At 60.2% G+C, this 17,004-nt stretch overlaps 1 protein-coding gene across 4 annotated transcripts in view; it reads left to right on the plus strand.

Moving 5' to 3' along the window:
* Nucleotides 1-17,004, plus strand: part of FAM53B (family with sequence similarity 53 member B) — a 114,351-nt gene that overhangs the window by 63,471 nt on the left and 33,876 nt on the right. For all 4 annotated transcript variants that reach the window (XM_004446655.5, XM_071215639.1, XM_004446656.5 and 1 more), the window contains one exon: nt 783-1,561. In XM_004446655.5, coding sequence (XP_004446712.2) covers nt 783-1,561 — 779 coding nt within the window. The remainder of the gene's footprint in view (nt 1-782; nt 1,562-17,004) is intronic.

Raw genomic sequence — 17,004 nt, forward strand, 5'->3', positions numbered from 1 at the left:
CCGGGGTTTGAACCGCGGACCTCCCATGTGGTAGACGGACGCCCTAACCACTGGGCCAAGTCCGTTTCCCCAAGACTGGTTTTTAATGGCTTTAAATGTGCTCAGCTTCAGTGAGAAATCCCGTGAGCCTGCAGAAAGGGCTTAGTGATGGGCAGCTGTTGTTGGGCCTGCTGTTGAGCATTTTTGGGGATAGGACGTAAATAAGAGATCTACCTTCAGTCATCAGCCAGTGCTTTAGAGATGGAATTCAGATGAGAAGGTCTCACTGGCAGCACCCCCCAGCCCTGATCGACCTTGACCATCTGAACTCCCAAAGACTCTCTTTGGCCTTGGTCTTCTGCCAGGTCATCGAGTCCCAGTCCAGGAGTGACCGTATGCTGGGTAGGGACTCAGTGGTCACACAGCCCCGACTCTGCTCCTAGCCAGGACAGGATAGAGAGGATGGTTTCCCACCAGCAAAAGCTAAAGCATTTCGGGTGGGAAATCTTGCTTTGGACTTTCCTGGGCGGCAGGTGTGTTAGGTTTGAAGGAAAATATAGAGGGATCCCAGGGGTTTGCCCAGACTCTAGGCTGCGCCCTGCTTCCAGCTCAGCACCATGGGACTCACTCCCTCCTCTGCCTCCAAGTCTCAGTTCTCGGCTGTAAAATGAGGTTGGAGTAGATGGTTTCGAAGGGCCTTCCTGGCTCTACAGCCCCATGTTGAAACTGGCAGCTAGTGTGGGATAGAGGGCTGGCAGGAAGGCCGTCTCACATCCTGTTTCTCTTTGTTATTTGCAAACCAGAAAATGACAGATGGCGAGACCTGGACAGGAAGTGTCCTCTGCAGATTGACCAGCCTAGCGCCAGCATCTGGGAGTGCCTGCCGGAGAAGTGTCCAGATGGCCCCCTGTGGCATCGGGAGACGGTGACGGCTTGTGCAGTGACCAGCCTCATCCAAGACCTCAGCCTCAGCGACCATAACGGGAACCCTTCTGCGCCCCCCAGCAAGCGCCAGTGCCGGTCACTGTCCTTCTCTGACGAAATGTCCAGCTGCCGGACGTCTTGGAGGCCCTTGGGGTCCAAAGTCTGGACTCCCGTGGAAAAACGACGGTGTCACAGTGGGGGCAGCGTCCAGCGCTACTCCAATGGCTTCGGCACCATGCAGAGGAGCTCCAGCTTCAGCCTCCCTTCCCGGGCCAACGTGCTGTCCTCGCCCTGTGACCAGGCGGGCTTCCACCACAAGGCTGGGGGGCAGCCCAGCCAAGGGGTGCCAGGCTCGGCCACCTACGGACAGGCAGGCGATGCCTGGAGCCCCGAGCCAAGCCCGGCGGAAGGCTGCTGGCTGGACACACAGCGCTCCCTCTCCTGCTCACACGAGCAGTTCTCCTTCTCGGAATACTGTCCGCCCTCCGCCAGCAGCACCCCTGCCTCAACCCCAGAGCTGGCACGACGCCCCAGTGGGCTCTCCCGCAGCCGCTCCCAACCATGTGTCCTTAACGACAAGAAGGTCGGTGTCAAGCGGCGGCGCCCCGAGGAGGCCCAAGAGCAGAGGCCCTCCCTGGACCTCGCCAAGATGGCCCAGGTAAGCCCTTGCTTGCCCGGAGACCACCGGGCACCCTGGGCCTTGGTGCGCAAGGAGGGGCTGCGGGAGCCCCTGCCTCCCAGTCCTCTCCCGGCCACCCCACGAGGGATGCCAGTTTAGGAGTGGGTTTGTGTCCTTGCTTTCTCAGTGTTGTTCAAAGAGAGAGGACTTCAACTCCGGGCTTTTCTCATCTCGGCTTTGGATCAGAAGGCAGGTCGGGGAGAGCAGGGCTTGTTCCCCTCCTGTGCACCATCAGAGCCTCCACCCCAGGAGCCCACCCCACGGTCACTGTAAGAAATGCCTGGCCTTGCTGTCATTTGGATTATGATGGACTTCAGCTCAGGGCCGAGGGCAGTGGTTTTAGGAAGAGATGGGGGGTGGGGACCGGCAGACGTTTACCCCCTGATTAACCTGTCGGCAGTGTTAGACCCTGGCAGGAAACCGTAGCCGTGTTGTCTGTGCCACCTCTGAGATGGTCCTCGCTGCTCACTGCAGTGACACCTCTGGGCACTCGCCTCCACCCCACGTTGTGCTAACGCTGATCTTGGGTATTGATTGGAATGAGATGAGCTGGCAGCTCCAGCTCTGGCATCAGGTCAGCCTCCATCTGCGTGACGCCCGTGGGTTCCTTCCCAGAGAGGCTCGCGAGGCCGGGAGCTGGACTGGGAGGCAGGGATGGAGCGGGAGCAGGAGCCTGGGGAGCGGGCTGGCCCTCGTGACCTGCCACCTTGGCGCTCTTGGTTCAGGACCCAGGAGGCGCTGAGCTGCCGGGGGCTGTGGCCTGGCCCTCTCTTTCCTGGTCTGGTGTAAATAACCGCCCGCCTCTGCTGGGTTTGAGGTGGATGGAGCCCGGTGTGGTGAGGATGGTCTCGTCAGGGTGGGCTTGCTCCCACGGGCCTGCGTCTGCGTCGGGGGAGGGGGGGAAGGGGGGTCAGGCTCGTGGCATCCTCTCCGTTCCAAAGGGGCCGGTGGTCCCCCATGAACACCCAGCGCTGTCTCAGCCAAGACGTTAGCGCAGCTTCTGTTTGGGGAGTGCGCCTTCTCCGCCCCGTCGGACCCCTCCCGACCTGGTGTCCCTTCTTCCTCCAAAGAAGAGATGCAGGTACCCTAAGGCCAGTGCACCTGGCCCAGGGTCCAGGCTTTCTGGGCCCCAGCCTGGAGCCGCTGGCACATGTGCTCGTGGATGCTCCCGCCCTGCCCTGCCGGCAGGGCCCATTCGGGAGCCCGGAGGAGGGCTGCCCTGTGCCGACTCTCCTTCCTCCACCCTCACTTCCGGGTCCCGTTTGTTGCGTTGTGCTCCTGTGAGCCATTTCATTTTTCCTGAGCATTGGGCTTTGTGACTTTGCAAAGTGGAGAGTGATCAGTTATGCATTCATAGTGGGCAAACAAGTGGACTTTTCCTTCTCTGGAGAAACTGAAAGTGGTAAAACGGCTGGAAAGGTGACAGAGTTGGGTGACTTCTGGAGGCACCCTGACCCCTGAGTTCTGGGTGCAGTGAATAGCTTCCGTTCCATTTTTAATGCTGAGCCTGTTTTATTAGCCAATAAGCCAGATAGGTAATAAAAGCAACTTAGCATGGTATTATATTTTTATTAGCCACAAGTTGGAGCAACGTCACTGGCATCACTGGAGACATTTCCTGTCCTCACTTGGGTAGAAACCATTGAAAAGTCCAGGGTGCAGTGGGGCTCTGCCCAGAAGTGTAGATTGCCTCATGGCTCCAGGCTGGCCTCCAGGAGCACGGAGTGAGCCCGGGAGCAAGGAGACGTGGGCCGCTGCCTGGCCTCGGTGCCTGCAGGCCATGGCAGGGCAGGGCACGTGGAAGGTTAAGGGCCCTGGGAAGTCGTGCGCTGAAGGATCTGCGCCAGAGCCCTGGGGTGGAGTCGGTGGCCTGAGTCCCACCCTGATAGCCTGGGCTCTGGGGCTCTGCAAGGAAGGGCTGGGCCCTGGCTTTCTGAGGGGCTAGGGGACACCTGAGTCAGGGCAATCCCTGTGCACGTGGGAAGAGCCCAGAACTCAGCCTGGAAAGTGCAGGGCCTGTGCCCAGGCACCACGTGAGCTGACATTCGTGGTGCCCAGGGACTTTTCTCTAACAAACTACTTGGAACCTGCCCATTGCCCAGCAGAGTCTGACATCTGACCACCTGCCACGGACCTGGCTGCCCCCTGCTGTGGCTTTTCCGAGCATTTGCAACCCCTGGGGAAGGCTGGTCCGCAGAGCTGGGAAGGAGAGAGTGGGCGCACACCTGCGCCTGCCCCTGCCGCCTGCGTGAGTTCTTGGCCTCCTTGTCCCAGGTCTTCTGATCCTGGTTTGTACACTCGCTCTTGTGGGCGGGGGGGATCCCTACTGAGCACCCCGTAAAGGAGCGCTGTGAGCGCCGGCTCTAGGGCCAGGTGCATTAGTGCCTCAGGTGAAGGGCGCTCACCCACCTCTCTGGGGTGCCACACCCCGGCTTCCCTGGAGGTGTCGATGGGAGCTGGGACCACGGGCTGTTGGGGTGGCCACAGGGAGCATGGGAGCCATGGTCCCCCCAACCTGCCAGCAGAAAGGGGACAAGGGAGAGAGTCAGACAAGTCAGGGAGGCCCAGAGCTCCACGGCCCAAAGCCAGAGGAGGTCAGATGGCTACGCGACCTCAGGGCTTGTGTGCTCCAGCTCCTCCCCAGGAAACAGATCCCCAGAAGACCCCCGGAGGAGGGGGTGGCAGCCTGCAGGCCCGGGTACCGTGAAGAAGTTAAAAGGAGTGGGGCTGCTTGGCTCCGGAGGGAGGCAGCCATGCAGGACCGGGCGGTGGACAGGCTGGGCTCGTGCCACCTGCCACCTATCAGCTGTGCAGCACTGGGCAAATCGCTGAACATCTCTGCACAGCAAACAGTGATGACAACATCTTCCTACAGGAGTGGTGGGGGGAAGAACTTACATGTGGGGTGTCCTCGTTTGCCAGAACTGCTCTGACAAACACCACAGAGGATTGGCTGGCTCACAGCACTGGGGGCTGGAAGTCCAACGTCAAGACGTGGTAGCCGCGGTTGCTCCAGAGCCTGCGATCCTGGCGCTGACCCAGCTCTGCCTCCGTCACGTGGCTGGCTGTCCCCTGTCTCCTCCCCTGCTTTCTCCTGGCTGTCTCCAAATTTTCCTGCGTCCAAGGACTGCAGTCAGATGCACGAGGGCCTGCCCTCCAGCCGTTTGGCCTCGCTTAGCTGACACCAGCGTCGCAGAGCCTATTGACAAAGGGTTCGTGTCCCCAGGACTGGGGGTTCAGACTTGCACAGGCCTTTTGTGGGGCCATGATTCAGTCCCCAACAGCATGTGGGTGTGTGAGGTACAGATGTGTGTATCTGTGTTCTCACATGGTAGAGCGCGGGGGTAGGGCATGGGCTCATTCGGGGTGCCTCAGAGGCAGGCCTGGGGCCACAGTGGGGCTGGTACTGGGAGGCCCTCTCAGTCTGTTCAGGAGCTCCCCCTTTTCTCTATTTGCCCGTCCTTTTCCTTCCATGTGTCCTTGCCACTCACTTCTTGTTGGCTCCTCCTCTTGCCGCCTCCTTTTCCTTTTGAAAACGGGGAGGACACCTGCTGCCCACAGGCCTGCCCTGGCCTCAGCTCAGCCTGCTGGCTTCCACGTTCAGAGCTGAGGGCTGTGGGATGGTGCCAGCAGATCTGCCGCCCAGCAGCGGCGGCTCCAGGCACGAGCGTTCTGGTCTCGGGTCTGCTGTCCTAGGGTCTCGGGAGGAAGTGGTCCCAGGAGCCACCAGACGCCCCCTCCCCGCTGCCCCGCCCCTTCCCAGCCACATCCCGTGGCACAGCTGTCCATCAGCCAGGAACAGGATGGGTGCAGTGGGAGGGGGCTTAGAAGTGGCTTTCAGACCATCTTCACTCGTGGCTTCTTAAAACCCGGCAGGCCTCAGACTTGGGCAGGGCAGCCAGAACCGGGCCTGCGGGTAACCCGGCCCAAGTGCTGGAGGTGTGGGGAGGGACATATCCCTGGCGGAAAGGACGCAGGGCCCATGCAGCCAGGCCCGGCCCTCCCCGGGGTGGTGACGGATGCTCTCGATTCCACAGGGCAGCTTGCTCCAAGGCCACCCCAGAGTCGCTGCCGCTCCGCGCCACACCACCCAGTGTTCCTCCCCAAGCGGTCTTTTAGAGACCCTGCTGTGTGATGGTTTACGCGAGGCTGTAGCCCCATTTTGCAAACAACAGTGCACGCCACTGAAGCAGGGCCCAGCCTGAGATGTGAGCTGTTCCTGAGCAGGACTGGGGCTGGTATTAGTTGTTGCTTTTCTGAGGCCTGGTTTGATCACCCTGCATTGGCCAGCTTCTGGGGAGACTTGTGCTATGCCATGTGATTTAGAAGTGGACCACGTGCGTAAGCAGAGTCTGGAAGAAGCAACCATGAAAAAGATCCCCCGCTGATGACTGTGCCCCTGGTGTCACTGCCCCTGCTGTACTTTCAGCTCCAAGCTGGTCACCTTGAAAGAGCAAGAAATTGAATTTCTCAACAGTGCTTCAGGCAGAAGCAAGACAGTGTTGGGGAGGGTCGGGCACGCTGAAGCAGAGGTTTGATTGATTGCAGCTGCCCACACACGGCGCCCCGAATCTCCCTGAGCCTGCCTCAGAACGGGCAGCAACTGTTGAGTTAGCAGATGTTTGAGGGTCCTGGGAAAGCTGGCTGGGGCAATTTTTGGTGGGAAGGCAGCACGGGTGGAAAGCGGCTCACCAGCCTGCCGGGGTCCTGAGGGTAAGTCCGGAGTGGGAGTCAGCAGGGGTCATGGAGCATCTGCGGATTGAGGGGCTGCTGCAGACAGGTAGTTGGAGGGTTGGCACATGCTCGTTGATAACTCGAGGCTCCTGGCTGGGCAGGGTCGTCCGTTGGTGAGGCTGACAGGCTTGCTCTGGCAGCCGTCAGCTCTCCACCCTGTATGGGGTAGGGGGTCGCCTGGACGGGGCCTTCCCCAGTCCCAGTGCGTGGGGCTGCCCTCCCGCCATGGCTGTGTGACCCTCTTGCTCAGGCAGCCCCAGAAGCTGCATGCCAGCTGTGCTTTCCCTTGGCCCGGCCTTGTCTGCAGGCCTGGCTTGCCTGAGCCTTCTCGGCCACCTCCTGTTCCCTCTGCCAGTGGCCAGCGGCCGCTTCACTTTTGAGGCCTTCTGCTGCCTTTCCTTGCACCCTTAGCACATGACCTGCCGGGATGGAGACTGAGCTGAGCACAAGCTGAGGAGTCCAGAGGTAGATCTTCCTTGGCTACCCTGGCTCCAGAGGGTGTGATGGTCTGGGTAGACACAAAAAGCTCCACAATTGCAGTCGGAATGAACTGAATCTGAACAAAAGGACAGGAAGACCTCTGCGGACTTGGGAGTGGTTGCTTCTGACTCGGTGGTAGTTAGGACAGGCTTTGGCACAGGAGGACCTGGACTCGCGGAGCTGTGGATGCCAAGGGGGCAGCGTGGGCTCCCACCAGCACCTGCATGTACGCCTGTGGCAGGCGTGGCTAACCAGCTGGCACAGCCCTGGCCGGTGGCACAGAGGGCATCCTAGGCTCCTCTACTCGGCCGCCTGGGCTGCTGCTAGCAGGGCAGAGGTTGAGCCTCATCTGCCATCCTGCCGCCATCCTCCCCTCACTTGAGGGCGGGGCCTCTGGAATCCAGGGAGACTCAGTCCCAGGGCCACCTGGTCACTTAGGGCCTGGGAAGGCCGGACTCCTGGTTCGGTGCGCCTCATGCTGCCACTCTGGAGTGGATGGCCTGGGAGTGAAAGGCGTGGGCACACAGATGGGCTCTGCTCCTGCCAGCTTGACCCATAAAGCCAACCTGGTCCCTGGGCTCCCATGGTGACCCCTCTGCGCCATCCGCTGAGCCTGCCCATGTCAGCAGCATCGAGACGAAGCCAGGGTCTTGCCTCGTCTTGCAGTGATGCAGAGGCGTCAGGAGACTGGCATCAGCCTCTCTGGTCTTTCCTCTCTGTATGGGCTGGGGTGGTGGCACCACAGTTTCCTGACGAGGGTCCTGGTTCGTCCAGGGGCACGTGTCCAGACCCCTGGCTCTCAGGCATCTGGTCAGGGCCGAGTGTTGACACAATAGCTTTCATCTCCCAGGGGGAGCTGTGGCCGTGCCAGGGGGGCAGCTTTCACTGCTGCATGGTGATTTTCCACGCCTCCTTTGGGAGCCCTCCTGAGCAGAAGGGCACCGAGGCATGAGTAGCAAGGCACTGGGGGCACAGAGGAGCCTTGGCCCCCAGATGTGCTCAGGGTACCCCTGGCTTTGCCAGGCCCTGCCTTGGTGCTGGGCACAGAGGCCTGGAAGGCGGAGCCCCTCGTGGGCAGGAGGGAAAATAGAACCTCACGGCGAGGTGCTGGCGGGTTCCTAGGACATCCAAGACCTGCTTCATGGAAGCCAGAGGAGGAAAGAACTTTGGGCTGGCAGCAGCCTGGCCTCTCTGGCCCGCTTCAGCAGGTCCTTTCAGCTCCAGGGACCCAGAGGGAGTGTCTGGCGCCAGGGTCACCTGGGAAGCCGTGGAGCTGTGGCCTCCTAGGCCGTGGCCCTGGGACCTGGAAGTTCTGGAAGTCCCCCAGGTGAGGGTGGGCTCCAGTGCTGGCCAGGGAATTCTGCAGCGGCGCTGAGCCCCATCATCGCATGCCAGGGTGGCGTGGATGGTTGAGGCCCCTTATTAGGGGCCCCTGGGTCGGCCTGGAGCTGGCCTCAAGAAGGGATCCAAGCCCCCTCCCACCACCTCCCCATCCTAGGAAGAGCACCCACTGAATCTGCAGAGTGCTGGCACCCACCCGTGGATGAACCTTCCCGGGCAGCAGTTGGGGGTGGGGCTTGGCTTGCTGCTTCAGAAAAGTCTGGAAAAACTGTTCTAACAGGTAGTGCCAGACATTCCCGAAGCAAGTCCTTTGCATGGGTTGTTAGTTCCTGACCCTGCTCGTTATCCCTGCATTTGCATTCGGTGGCAGAGTGAGTGACCTGCAAGTCAGGGTGGCTCCTTGTGCTCTGGCCTGTGCTGTGTGAGCTGGTGGCTCTACCCGTGGTAAGTGCTGGAGGCCAGGCTCCCAGACCACCCTCCTTGGGCACCCTGGAGCCCGTGCCAAGAGGGAGCAGCCACAGGCAGAGGCGGCAGCAAGGGGGGCGGAGGTGACTTTCAGCCGAGCTGAAGGGTGTGCAGGAGTCGCCCGTGGGCAGTGGCCCAGGCCTGGGAAGCCCTGGGCAAGGGACCAGGGAGGTGTGGAAGGCTGCGAGGGGCCGAGCAGAGCCCTGGGGTGGGCCGTACAGAGCGGTGAGGTGAGCAGGGTGAGACGAGGCCAGGGAGGCTGGCAGGGCCCGGGCGCCCCTTCCGTCGGCTCTGCAAGGATGGTTGGCTTCGGTTGTGGGTGCAGGACAGCAACTGCACCCCAGATGAAGCCCCCTCTGGGCGGGGTATGGAGGAAGCCAGGAGTCCACTAGGAGGCTTTTGGCAGACCTGATGGTGGGCTGGCCTAGGGGGCGGGGGCGGCAGACATGGTGTTTTGTGTTAGGGTTCAAGAAGCATTCTGCGGGTGGGAACAGTGGGCTTGCTAAGGGGGTAATCTCGTTACTGGCATCCAGCTCGTAGGCTCACTGAGCAGAGACCCGGCCGTGCTCATCCCCGTAGGAGGGAACTGCCTTTACCTGCCTTTAACTGCCTTTCGTGGTGCTGGCTGAGCCGAAGTCCTTGTCATCTAACCTGCGCTCCTCACCTGGACCATATTTCTCCTTGATCGTTTCTCAGTAGCTGTGAAGTCTAATGGGTCACCATGATGCGTTTTGTCTCTGTAAGTCTCCACAGAACTGCCCCCCAAATTCTTGAACACCAGACTTTGCCAGCGCAGGCTGCCCCTCTCCACGCTGTTGAACTTCAGCTCTTCATCCTTCCCTACCACCCTCAGTTTTTCGACCCCGAGCTCCTTTGCTGACGCTTCCCTGGCCCTGTCCTTTTGAAACGTTGTGGACTCGGGGTTGGAAGGACGAGGCCTGGAGGAGTCCTTCACGGTCCAGAGGCTGCTCGCCCCGCTCTGGCCTCGGCTCTGCCCATCTGGTCCCTTTACAGCAGCCGGGAAAGCAGCTCCAGAAAGCGAGGAGCCTGGGCTGGCCCCTTGGACCTCCCAGTGAAGCAGCCTCAGGGTGCCTGGAGCAGCTTGGCATTCCTGCCTTCCTCCTGCCTCCTGGGAAGGCTCCCCACCCCTTTGGCGAGCATGGGGCCCGCAGGAGAGCCCCAGGAGGGGCCGGGATGGGAGACAGAGGGACAGCACAGATGGACGTGTGGGCAGTGACTGAGCAGCTCAGGGCCGAACACCGGTGTGCTCTGACGCCTGCCTGCTGCCTGTGCCCTTGACCCAAGACCGAGCTGGCTGCTGCTGCCTTTCCGGGCAGCCGGCACGAGACAGGCCTCGAGATAGCCCATTTTGCCTCTTGCCATGCAGTCATCTGTCATCCCGAGCACTGCCTCAACAGAGAGTCTCTGCTGTTGACAAGAGCCCGTTTGTCTAGAATGTTGTGCGTCACCCTGTGCTCTGAATGACTGCCGTTTCTCGCAGCTTGAAGCCACGCGGGAGAGTGGACCCTTTGCCGCAGTACCCGGGCCGGCAGGAACTAGACTCGGAGCAGGTGTTAATTTGCCTGCGTGTGGCCAAGGAGTAACGGTGCCTCCTTTGAAAGTGGACAGAATGGAACTCTTGGATAATTCCTCTTTTGGGGGAAGAGAGGGTGGCCTTTTTTTTTTTTTCCTTCTTTTAGAAAACAAAGGAAAATTTTGGTTCCAAAATAGAATGTACCCACCAGAAGCTTACCTTGTGAGCAGTAGCAGTGAGCTCACCTCAGTAATATGTAAAGGGCATCGGCCCCCCAAGACCACATAGTGCATTGAGTCTTTTTTTAATTAATTAATTTTTTAATGTTACATTAAAAAAAATATGAGGTCCCCATATACCCCCCACCCCCTTCACTCCACTCCTCCCATAACCACAACGTCCTCCATCATCATGGGACATTCATTGCATTGAGTCTTTACAGAGCAGACCGGGGGGTGGGGGGCACAGTGGCTTCCTTACTAGAGCTCTGCGCGTGGAGAAAACGCAGCAAGCCGCCTGGGAAGATCTGATGGGCAACAAGGGCACACCAAGGCTTGGTGGAGGAAGCAGCTGCAGGAAGGTTTGGGCTGGGGACCAGGCTTGGAAACTTGGAGTTGGGCCCCGTGGGGTGGGACGCAGACCTCCAAGAAGCGGGCACTGGCTGGCCAGGGCTGTGTCTCTGAGGTCGCTGGGGAGAGGAAGGTGGAGGAAGTTGGTTTTGTGGGTGTTGGAAAGTAGAAGCAACTGCTCTTGATGGAACAATGTCTCTGTTGGGTCCAGAGCATGGCTGGTGACACAGCCCCAGGAAGGTGACAGGAAGATGGGAAGCTTGCTACCTGCTGCTGGCTCTCTGTAGTGTGCCTAGTGTAGAGCCTCACAGGAAGCAGGTGACAGAGCCCACCCACCAAGGAGGATGTTGAAGGGTGGGTGGGTCTGGGGCTGAGACTTGGTGGACGTCTCCAGTGGGCACTAGGCTGCCCGTCAACTGTGGGACCATGCCCTTCACCTTGACTTAGGTCTTCTCTCTGTGGGACTGGCCTGTGCAAACCTGGGCCAAGCCGCCATCTGCCGGTATCTGCCCAGCACTGTGGCTCTTGGACCTGGAGACCTGTGCTAGCTCATCTCAGCGTTGTCGCCTGCCATCTCTGGCATCTGCTGGATGCCTGACCCTGTGCCAGTCACATCCTTTTGCCACTCTATAAGCTATTTTTCTAGAAAGAAAGCTAGATAATGCACACACAGGCCAAGAAGCAAGGTAATTTCAGATGGGGACATGTGTGAAGTATAACTGGCTGGGGCGACATGCTGTGCCAGGTGGGAGGACAAGTATGGGGGCAGCCACCTGCAGACTGGGACTTGGGGAGGTAGTTCTGAGGCAAGACCCATGTGACGAGACATCTTGAGGCTATCCCAGTTATGGGGCACGTCCCCAGTAGAAGGAAGAGCCAATGCAAGAGTCCTGAGGCAGGAGTGGGCTCAGTGGATTCGGGCAAAACTAGGGTCAATGTCGTGGAGGTCCTGAGCGAAGGGGGTGTGCAGAGGGGCTTCCATGGGGCTGTGGTGAGGAGAGGGCTTTGGTTCTAAGCCCAATGAGCCCATCAGGGGATTCGATGTGATTTGGGGTCCGGGCGTGCTGAAGGAGTGGCCTGTCCTCCCTGCGGCAGTTATTTTCAGCCTTGGGGATTTGACTTCAGACGGTGCCCAGGAGGGAGTGGGGCTCAAGGGGCCTGGCGAGAAGATACCCACCTGCCACAAGGACCCCAACCTCTGGGGGGAGTAAACCTGGCCCTCCTGCTGCACCTCTCATGGTTGAGTACCGCCTCTCGTGCCCTGCTGTTGGCCAGTGGCAGCGAGTGGCTGGAGGCCCAGGGACTGCCCCTGAGTCCTCCTCATTTCCTGTCATCACACATGGCAGCCTGGCTCCGAGTCTGGGTCCTCCCCATGACCACCAGTGTTTGCGAGGGGCTCAGTTGTTCCAGAGCTTTCCTCAGACCGTGTGGTTCTCTCATGGCCCCTGGGAGAAGCACCCCTCTTTCCACCTTCCGGGGAGGAAACTGCATGTCAGAGTGGTGTGCTCCCTCATGCGCGGCGGGGCGGTGCCTCGAGCGCTGGCTTTGACCTCCACTGCCGTGGGCCAGACCTCTAATGGGGCTCCCTTCTGTGGGCAGGCTCTGCCCCCCACCGTGAGGTGCACGGCCCACGGGCTGGGCCCTGGGCTCCTGGGTAGTGAGGTGGAGACAGGGCCTCCTTCCCAGGGGACTCTTTGCAGTCTTCAACCCAGGTGCTGGCATCCAGGTCCTTCTCGGAAAGCGTGACTGCTATTTATCGAGTTCCCTGGGTTTATAAACCCTTGGAGTGGCCCCGAAATTCCAATACGGGTCTAACTGCCCTGCCCAGACTCCTCCTCTCGGCCCTTGAGAAGACCAGTTGCTTTCTCGAGCTGAGAGCGCTGAACTCCTGTCCAGGCCCTGTGGAGAGAGAGGCCCTGCTGACAGCACTCTGCTCTCCGGGAGGTGCTTCTGCCTCACCGCAGCAGAATGACCCAGCCCTCCTCTTCTGTGTCCTTCCACCCTGGGGGACAGTCTTTGCTCCTGAGGGGCGGGCCTCCTTTCTCAGTTGGACCTGTCGTCCCTGGAATAATCCCCAGAGTGACCGGGCCTGCCCTGGGGGCAGGAGGGCCCAGGCTGACCTGCTCTCTGCCCAAGCCCTGGTGCTGGCCAGCCCGGCCTTGGGGAGCTCGGGCGCAGCCCTCTGCCTTGGCTCTGGGCCCTGCCCCTCCTCCCTAGAGGCGCCTGTGAAGTAACTGGCCGTGGGGGCGCCCAGGCACTAGGAGACGAGGGATGAGAGCTTGGCTGTCTGTGTCCCAGAAGGAAAATTCCAACCACGCTCCTCTCGGAGCTGACTGGAGACTTGGCGCAGAAGAGGAGGGGGGCCTGGAGGACAGCCGGAGGCCAGGCTGCGCATGCGCCACGGCCCTCATAGCCTGGTCTCTTCACAGGGCTTGCCCTTCTTCCCTTGTTGCCCCTCATTCCCATGTGGGCACCCCAGGAAGATGATGAGCCAAGGAGAAGAGCCTCTGGGCTGCCGGGCCCTTCTGTGCCAGAGTCCCATGCTCCGAGGGGAAGTCAGATCCCCTGGGACGCTGCCGTGCCTGGTCCTCAGACAGCTCTAAGTGTGCACGCTCTGTGCAAGTGCACGTTCCCGTTATCCCTCTTGAGATGGGTGTGTGGTTTTAAAGAGGCTTAATCCACCTGGAGAATTTCCAGAAACCTCACTTTAATCTGGAACAGTCTTGGACAATGCAGTTTTCTGAGGATTGATGGCAAGTAAACATGGGAACAGAATCAAGGCAGGGGATCCAGCAGAAGAAAAGACCCTTTTATGTTCGGGACGGGTCTGCTCAGAAGCATTGCAGCCCGGAGGGGCAGCAGCCCGCCTGCCGGCGGCCCTGTGCTCACAGAGAGCGTTTTAGCAGATGTGGGCTGATTATGCAGCATTAACTGTTTGGCAAGGAAAAGGAGATCTAATCTGAAATGGTGTGAGGTTAATTGTCACTCAACAGAGACAACAGAGCTTCAGCTTCTGTCACACGGGGAAAATGACAAGCAGATCATTTCCCAGCATCTGCCCCCGGCCTGGGACAGCAGGGTCCCCTGTGAGAGGCACCTGGGTTCCCCGTGGGCCCCTCAGTGGCAGGGTGGCCCCAGGCAAGTCAGCCCCTCTGTGGGCCTCTGCACCCTTCTCTTTATGCTGTCAGGATTGAGCCACCCGGCACGTATGAAAGCACTTAGAGTGGCCTGGTGCCCAGGGAGCCCCGAAGAGATGTCCGTGCCACGGTTACTAGTGTTTATACTGTCGTCATCGCCAGCATCATTAACATCTCATGGCCCCTTGCGCTCAGCTTGGTTCATGATTACTGTTGCTTGTGTTTTTCTGTTCCAGGCATTGTTGTGATTCGGGCAATGCGTGGCCCAGGGATGCGCTGCTGGGGTGAGGAGCAGGGAGGGCAGGTGTGGGAGCAGAGGTGCCCTGCTGGCAAGTGAGGGGCTCAGGTCTGCAGAGGGTTCACATTTTCTCCCCTAAATAGCCCTAGGAGGCAGGCACGGCCCTGTCGCTGTAGAGGCGCCAAGTGCACTAGTCAGAATTGGCGCTGTCCACCGGAAACCCGTGCAGGCGACTCACATGATTTCAGGGCTTCTAGTAGCCATAGTTAACAAGAAAAGAGAACAGAGGAAATGGTTTTAGTAATATGTTCTCCTCAGCCCAGTGTGCTTCAGATACTGCCATTTCAGCATCCACGCAACGTCAAACCAGTCATGAGGCACTGCGTGCTTGTTTTTTTTTGCACTGAGATTCTGAGATGTGGGGTGTGTGTGTGTGTATCTCTTACAGCATGGTTCAGTTTGAGCCGCCACGTTTCAGGGTTCAGCGGCCCACATGGCTGGCAGCCCCCGCATTGGACAGGCAGGATGAAATTCTCTCCTAAGTTTGCATCACGCCAAGTGCCCAAGCTGTCAGCTCCACAGCTGCAGCACAAGTAGGAAGAGAGGTTTGGGGGCGTGGGCATGAGGGATGGGTGGGAGTAGGCCTGAGTTCAGTGACTGACTGCACTGCTAAGACCCCTTTTCCTTAGGGAGGCCTCGCCGAAGGAGTGGCCCGTGGCCTGATGCACTTGGCCCCCAGGGAAGCGGCGGCCCTGGGAGGCCTGCGCAAGGGAGAAATGCGTGCACGCTGTTGCCTTCTGGACCCCTGGATTTCTGCACTGACCTGCTCTGCCCCACTTGTGGGCCAGGCCAGTTGGGGAGGCCCAGAGAGCATGCTGTGTCTCTAGTATCCTGCCCATATCTTTGGGGACCTCTTTTCTGTAGAATTTTTGTACCCGTGAACCCCCACTCACTCTGATACCACTGGGTCATGGCCACAGAGCGGTTGGGGGAGGTAGGGGGCAGCTGTTGGTGGGTGGGGTAGGAAGGCAGAGTGATAGTGGGGGGCCCTAGTGGTGATGCTGAGAAGGTAGACTTTGTGGAGTGTCAAGCTCTGACCACTTCTCGCTGCTTGCCGTCTTGAGTTTTGATGCCCAGCTGTACATTGGGCATCTCACGTCACACGAGTTGAGCCATCTGAGCCGGGCTCCACAGGGCTGTCCAGCTCCAGGCCCTGTCTCCAGGGAGCTCCCCAGGGCTGGGCCCACCAACCCACCAGCCCTCCGACCGTGAGCAAGAGCCTAGAAGGGTGCCAGGGCAGGCGTGGGAGAGCCCTGGATGGAGCATGGCAGCCCACTGGCCGAGGTTCTGGAGCAGTCCTGTCTTTGGGGCTTGGCAGCTTCCTAACCACAGTTTTCCTGGAAAACTGCATTTGTGGCTCTTATTTTCCCCTCCTTGCCAGGAGGAATTTAAGGAATGCTGGGCCCACAGCTCTGTCAGCCTGGGAGCTGCAGGAAGACGGCCCTGCCCACCATGGGAACCTTCTGGGCCTCGGATTCCAGGCAGCCAACCACCCTGTAAGCTGTGAGCTGTAACCCTGTGAACATGCACTGGTTGAGCGCTGGCTGTGTCCAAGAGCCTGGCCAGGGGCTCGGGGAGACCAGCACAGAGAAGGCCCTGGCCGTGCTTCCTAGGAGCTGGTGGGCAGGGGGTGGGAGCAGCTGGGTCTACACAGCATGTGGCAGAGCAGGATGGGGTACTCATGTCCCCTGCGGATTGGATTCCGAGCCTGGACTTGCCTTCATTGAGCCCTCACGTTCCCAGCACTTGTTGGGTGCTAGGCCCGTGGGTACTGGGGGTGCAGCCACAGGCAGGGCGGGCAGCCCAGCTGCCTGGAGGCCATGGTGCTAGCACACTACTGCCGCAGATGTGGCGAGGGCTGCCCCACCGGGCTGGTGCCACCAGATGGCAAGTGCAGTGTTTGCTCGGCACTTAGCACACATGCAGGAAAGTGGAGGAAGCCACCGGTGGGAACCATAGGGTGTGGTGAAGCTCGGCCCGTTGTGTGTGGGGAGCCCGATGTCAGCCCCTTCAGTGGCGGGCAGACACTCTCCTGCCAGAAAGGCCTGCCCAGGCCCAGCGCCCCCACCGCAGCCTGGCTCTGCCCCAGCCGGAGTGGATGGGTGGCTGAATGTTCCTAAGACCGTGGACCAGTCAGCGTGGCTGGCGCTGTGGTTGGCGGGGCGTAGGGGGTGCTGAGAACCAGCCCAAGTGTCTGCTCCTCGGCCCAGTGCCCTCTCCACCCATTGTCCTGCTTTCCTGGAGGTGAGAGGAGCGACAGGATGGCCCGAGGCTGCGCCAGCCATGCAACTGCTCAGCCCTCCAAGGCCTCCTCTGGCTGGGCCTTTGCACTGTTCCCGTGGACGTGGGGCGCCTGTCCCTGGGAGGAGATGGATAAGTGGCCTTGAGGGCAATGGGGTGGGCTGGGAAGCACCGAGACGTTGCAGGAGGCTGAGCCCCAAGCCTCCCGTGCAGGGGTCCTTGCAGGTGTTGGAGGCTGCGCCCTGGCAGGACCCGCTCTTGGTTTGCTGGTGTGACCATCCCAGGCCCGCGAGAGGTGCCCACACATCCAAGTTCCCCCCTCTAGAAGGGAGCCGGGCCCTGCCACGGGTGTTGTGAGCAGGCAAGGCCTGAGCCCTCGGGCTTCTCTGTCCCAGGCATGGTGAACCTGGCACCCTGTTCCAGCTGGACACCACAGTGACCATGTTCAGTGCAGACCGTGCCAGGCATTCCAGGGGTCTTGCTGCCAGAGGAGCCAGGCCTCAGAGCCTCTGGGCCAAGGCTGGTACCTGCCTTGCAGGCCAGAGCACGTCGCCCTGATGCTGGGAGCCCTGAGAGCAGGCCTGGGGGATGTGGGTTGCTGGTACCCCCCTGGGAAAGCAGTG

The sequence above is a fragment of the Dasypus novemcinctus genome, chromosome 6 (assembly GCF_030445035.2).
Source record: "Dasypus novemcinctus isolate mDasNov1 chromosome 6, mDasNov1.1.hap2, whole genome shotgun sequence".
NCBI lineage: Eukaryota > Metazoa > Chordata > Mammalia > Cingulata > Dasypodidae > Dasypus > Dasypus novemcinctus.